Source organism: Parus major, chromosome 23 (genome assembly GCF_001522545.3).
Source record: "Parus major isolate Abel chromosome 23, Parus_major1.1, whole genome shotgun sequence".
Lineage (NCBI taxonomy): Eukaryota > Metazoa > Chordata > Aves > Passeriformes > Paridae > Parus > Parus major.
Window position 1 is genome coordinate 1,591,567 of NC_031791.1, and position 4,639 is coordinate 1,596,205.

General features: G+C 49.4%; 1 protein-coding gene across 1 annotated transcript in view; it reads right to left on the bottom strand.

Moving 5' to 3' along the window:
• The window catches only part of MACF1 (microtubule actin crosslinking factor 1), a 156,033-nt gene that overhangs the window by 20,130 nt on the left and 131,264 nt on the right, over window positions 1-4,639 (bottom strand). Inside the window, exons 68-74 of the mRNA XM_033519639.1 lie at window positions 3,931-4,157; window positions 1,652-1,774; window positions 1,443-1,544; window positions 983-1,084; window positions 721-894; window positions 468-623; window positions 137-334 (exon numbers count right to left, since the gene is read on the bottom strand). Of these exons, the coding sequence (XP_033375530.1) occupies window positions 137-334; window positions 468-623; window positions 721-894; window positions 983-1,084; window positions 1,443-1,544; window positions 1,652-1,774; window positions 3,931-4,157 (1,082 nt within the window). The remainder of the gene's footprint in view (window positions 1-136; window positions 335-467; window positions 624-720; window positions 895-982; window positions 1,085-1,442; window positions 1,545-1,651; window positions 1,775-3,930; window positions 4,158-4,639) is intronic.

Sequence of the window (4,639 nt, forward strand, 5' to 3'; positions counted from 1 at the left end):
TCCCATAAAATAACCCAAAAACTCCCATAAAACCATCCCAGCATCACCCCAGCTCCTTCCCCTTCCATTTCTCCCCAGAACCAAGGGGAAGGTGGCACCCCTGGGGCAGGGGGGTACTCCAGTGCCCCCTGCCCACCTGCTGGAGGGTGGACTGCAGCTGCTGCTCCCTCTCCTCTGTTTTCTGCAGCACTGATTCCCAGCAGGAATTCAGCTTCTCCAGGCGGTTCCGCAGGCTGCTGGCGTCGTCCCCCGCGCTCGACTCCAGCAGCTCGTTCCCTGCTTTGTTCACGGTCTCCACGGTGGCTTGGTGGGCCAGGACGTCGTTCTTCAGCACCTGCACGAGGTGGGCAAACATTGGACATCTCTCCTAAACACCCTGGGATCAAAGAGCTCAAAACCTTCCTGAGAAATCCAGTCCTGCCACGGGAAATGGGGTAAAAATGCACCTGGAACGGGGAAATACTCACGTGGTGCTTGGCGAGCTCGACCTCGATGACCTTTGGGTCCCCGTTGATGGGTTTTTGGGCATCCAGCAGCTCCTCGGTGTGGGTCAGCCAGGCCATCAGCTCTGCCAGGGCGTGCTGGAACTGGCCCAGTGCCAGCAGGGCGGCTTCCAGCTTGTGCTGGGCAAGGACAGGGATGGAAAAGGGGAGTTTTAAAAGGCTGGGGAGAGCAGCACAGGGAGTTTCACCTTGTGGCAGCCCCAGGTGCTCGCTCTACCTGTCTGTGAGCAATTTTCTCGCCCAAGTTCTCCCAGAGATGTTTGAGCTCTGTCAGTGGCTCCTTGATGATGTCTCTGTCTGTCTCATCCGTAGCCTTTTTTAGCATCAGTTCACCTTGGTGATTAAGCTTTTCCATCTCAATCTGCTGCTGGTAAACCTCCATTTTAAACTCCTGCCAAGACAAGCAGGACAAAAACCAGGAGTGAGTGAATGACTGGAGCTCTGGGAGGTGAAGAAGCGCTCCCTCCCCTCCCAGGTACCTTCATCTCGTTCATCTGCTCCTTGACCGTGCTGAGGTCGGTGCCCACAGGGGACATGTTGCACAGTTTGATCACAGCGTTGTCCAGCCAGTCAAACATGGCCTGGAAGGGGCAAGGACAGAGTGAGGGAATGGAAAAGTGTCCTCTCTGCAGCTGGCCAGGGGATAAAGGTGGTCACTGCACCACCCCACAGCCAGGGAACTCTGTCAGGGCAGCTCTGCCTGTGCAGCTCCCTCCTGGCCTTCCCTCATCCTGCTGCTCCGAGCAGGAATCAGGATTTGGGGAAGACAATCAAAAATCTGCTCCTCCTCAGAGCTGGTGGTGAGCTCAGGCTCCCTCAGAGCCTGCAGGCACTCGCCCAGGAGATGCTTCCTGCTTTAAGGAAGTGCAAATCCCAGCCCAGCTCCAGGGTGGTGTTCCCAAGGTCCACCCACCCCACACCAGCAGCTCTGCCTCTTACTTGGAGCGTATCCTGGTACTGCACAGCCGACTGCATGGCCTCCTCCAGCTTCTCCAGCCTCTCCTTCCACGTCTTGTTCAGGTTTTCCCACGCGTTGTTCATCTGCGGAACGCGGGATTTGCCCACAAAATTTGTCAGGCTCCTCAGGCAGAGCTCCCACTTGCTCCCACCTGATTTTACCTGGAGGGGAAGCTGCTGGCTCTGCCTACCTCATCAATGCTCTTTTTCACTTCTGGCTTCTCAGTCTCTCCACAGGCAAAGATGAGGTCGGTGCCGAGGAGGCGGATGAACTCCAGCTCTTCGTGCAGCCCGTCTGTCTCCTCCTTGATGGTCTGCAGTGGCCACAGAAGAAAAACCTTGATGGCCAAACCCTCTTCCCAAACTGCTCCATGAGCAGGAGGGTGTTGGAGTCTGAGATACAGTGTGTGTGCCCTTGTTTTTAATATTTAGTTCTAGAATTCAAAGAAACGCTGAATTTCATATAATATGAAATTCATGGGCATGTTTTCATGGTGATACATGAGAACAAATGCTAAAGTTAGATAGAAAAAGTGTAAATGTGTAAATTAGAAAGTTTTTTGAATCACTGGGTGAATGGGTGGAGGTTTAGAGTTTAAGGTGGTTTAGAGAGCAGGGGACAAGATGAGGATTTAGGGTGTTGTCTCTTGTCCTTCTTCTTTCTTCTTCATGTTCTTCTCCTGGGGGTTTTTGGGTAGCAATGAGTGATTGGGTAGAAAATGCCCCAGTGCAGTACAAAGGTGTTGGGTCATTGGGTCACTAATAAAAATAACTTAGTTGGCATTTGTTAATTGGGTAAATGGACATATAAAAGACCTTGAAGAGGATCTTTGTTGGCCATTTTACCCCTTTTCTATCATAGTGCACATAGCTCCTTGTACCTTGTAATGCTGATAAGAAAAAATAAACAACTGAGAACGAACGAGAGAAAAAACTCGCCTCCCTCTCATCAATCTTCAGTTCAAAGGGAAAAGAACCCAAATCTGAAAGTCCTATAAAGGGACAGGAGGGTCCTCCCTGCTCCGGTGTCCTTGGCCAACAGCCCAACCCCAAAGCCCAGGGGCAGGTGACACAGAGAGCCAATTCTGTCACCACCACCAACCCTGCTGTGCTCCCACCTCTGGGACTAAAATAAAAACATTTGTGTTTTTTGTGAGCCTGAGCTGTCCTGGCTGAAATGCTGTTTGTGGGAGATGTGCTGTTTACAGGAGCGTTCTGGCAATACAGGATTGAGGGTTTTGAGGCTCAGAAGGTGCAAACCAGGGGCAGAATGGTTATAAAAGGGAGCAGCAAGGCTAAATTCAGCAAAGCATAAAGAAACATCCCTGCTCCTCAAGGGCTGAGTCAACTCAAACCCACCTGAAGTGGACTTAAAACACACAAATCAATCCAAGCACTTATCTCTGAAAAATCTTAAATATACTCCACCTGTCTGTGAGCAAAATGTAATTTTAGCTTGAACAAAATTTAAATATACTCTTCCCACGCCAGCCAGCCTCTGACCAGAGCTCTGACCACACAGAGCTCTGGCTGCTGCAGCTTCTCCTTTTTCCTCTCTCTCTTCTTCTGTACTTCTGTATTTTTCTTTCCTCCTGGATTTCTCAGTCCCCTTTGGGCTGAGCTCCTTTGGGATCCTCCCAAAGTGGGGAATCCCGCTTATCTCAGCTCTCTGGGTTTGAAAGAAGCTCCTGAGCTCGTTAAAATCTCGTTTCTCCTGTTTATTAGGATGTTATTACAGAACTTGGCAGGTCTCTGCAGACTTTCTGCACAAGTTAATTCACCACAACCTGGCTCATTTTGCTCTGATGGCACAAAATGGCCCCAAACCACGTGGCTGCTTCACTTTAATATCCATTTTTACCCTATTAACAAGACATGTGTATTGTTTTGTATTTTAACAAGTAAGTTTTCTATATCTACGTAACTAAAACTACACCAATCACTCTTTGTGCTCTCAAAAACTGCAGGATCATGGAGAAGAAGAAGGAAAAAGAGCTAAACACCACATTTTTCTTCCTCTATCTTTACTCCATGTATTAAACCCCTCTAAAATCTGTATTTTTCATCTCAGTGGCATATTAAACATTTGACTACTTTCTACTTCATTTTTTACAAATCCTGGTTTACCCAGGGATATTTGGAAGCCTTTCTGTCAATAGCAAATAGGATTGATACTTTTTTTTTGGAGAATAAACAGAGAAATGCCTCTCAATTTCTGGATTCCTCCAGCGTGCTTCCCAAAACAGCAGCAGATAATGTGATTTAAGGTGAAGGATTTGTGAAATCCACTTCTGTTTTTTTACCCTTGCAGCTGCAAACTGCGATGGAAATAACTCTTCATAGATTGACCACCCACAAAACTGATTTACAGCCAGCTCTGGCCATGGCCATGATCTAAGATCTTCCCAGTTTAGCAGCTAAGCTGAGGGCAGACGAGCTCCAGACGGAGGAACAGCCCCAAGGGCCTCACCTCTGCTGCTTCCACCTGCTGCTTGATGATGGAGGGGTCAATGCCTGGGCTCTCCAGGTCGTGGACGATGTCCTGGGTGTCCTTGATGGTTGTCAGGAGCGCTGCCATGTCGTACCAGAACTTCTCTGCGAGCTCCAGGACGTCCAGGAACTTCATTTCACGCTCCTCGGTCCGAGCTTTGATGTCTTCCCAGAAGAAAACCATCTGATCCAGCTTGTCCTGGATGACTGTGGGAGGAAATGGAAGTGTTTGGTGAAGAAGGAAACCTTTTGACAACGCAAGAGCGTTTTGGAATCACTCAGAAAGAGCGGATGGAATATCCAGAGGGGAATAAAGACGGCCAGGACTATCAGAGCAGTAACTCTGGGAGATGCTGAGGGACGTGAGAAACTCCAGCTTGCAGAAAAGCCTTTATTTATGTGCAAGCTCCAGGCAAATTTGCCCACACAAACCTCTGTTCTGGCCACCTCTAGCATGAAGGCCCTGCTCACTCAGCCCAAGGGAGGTGCCAATTAGTGCCAATCGTGCTGATGGGCTTTTTGTGCTGCAGGATGTCCCTCCCCTCCATTAGACGTGGAATCAACATCAACAAATCCGGTCCCAGGGGCCACCAACAAGGGGCCAGCTGGGCTGGGAAGCCACAAATACGTCTTTTCTCTTCTGACTGATGCCACCCTGTCTGTTCCAGGTGGAAGAAGGCAAATCCATC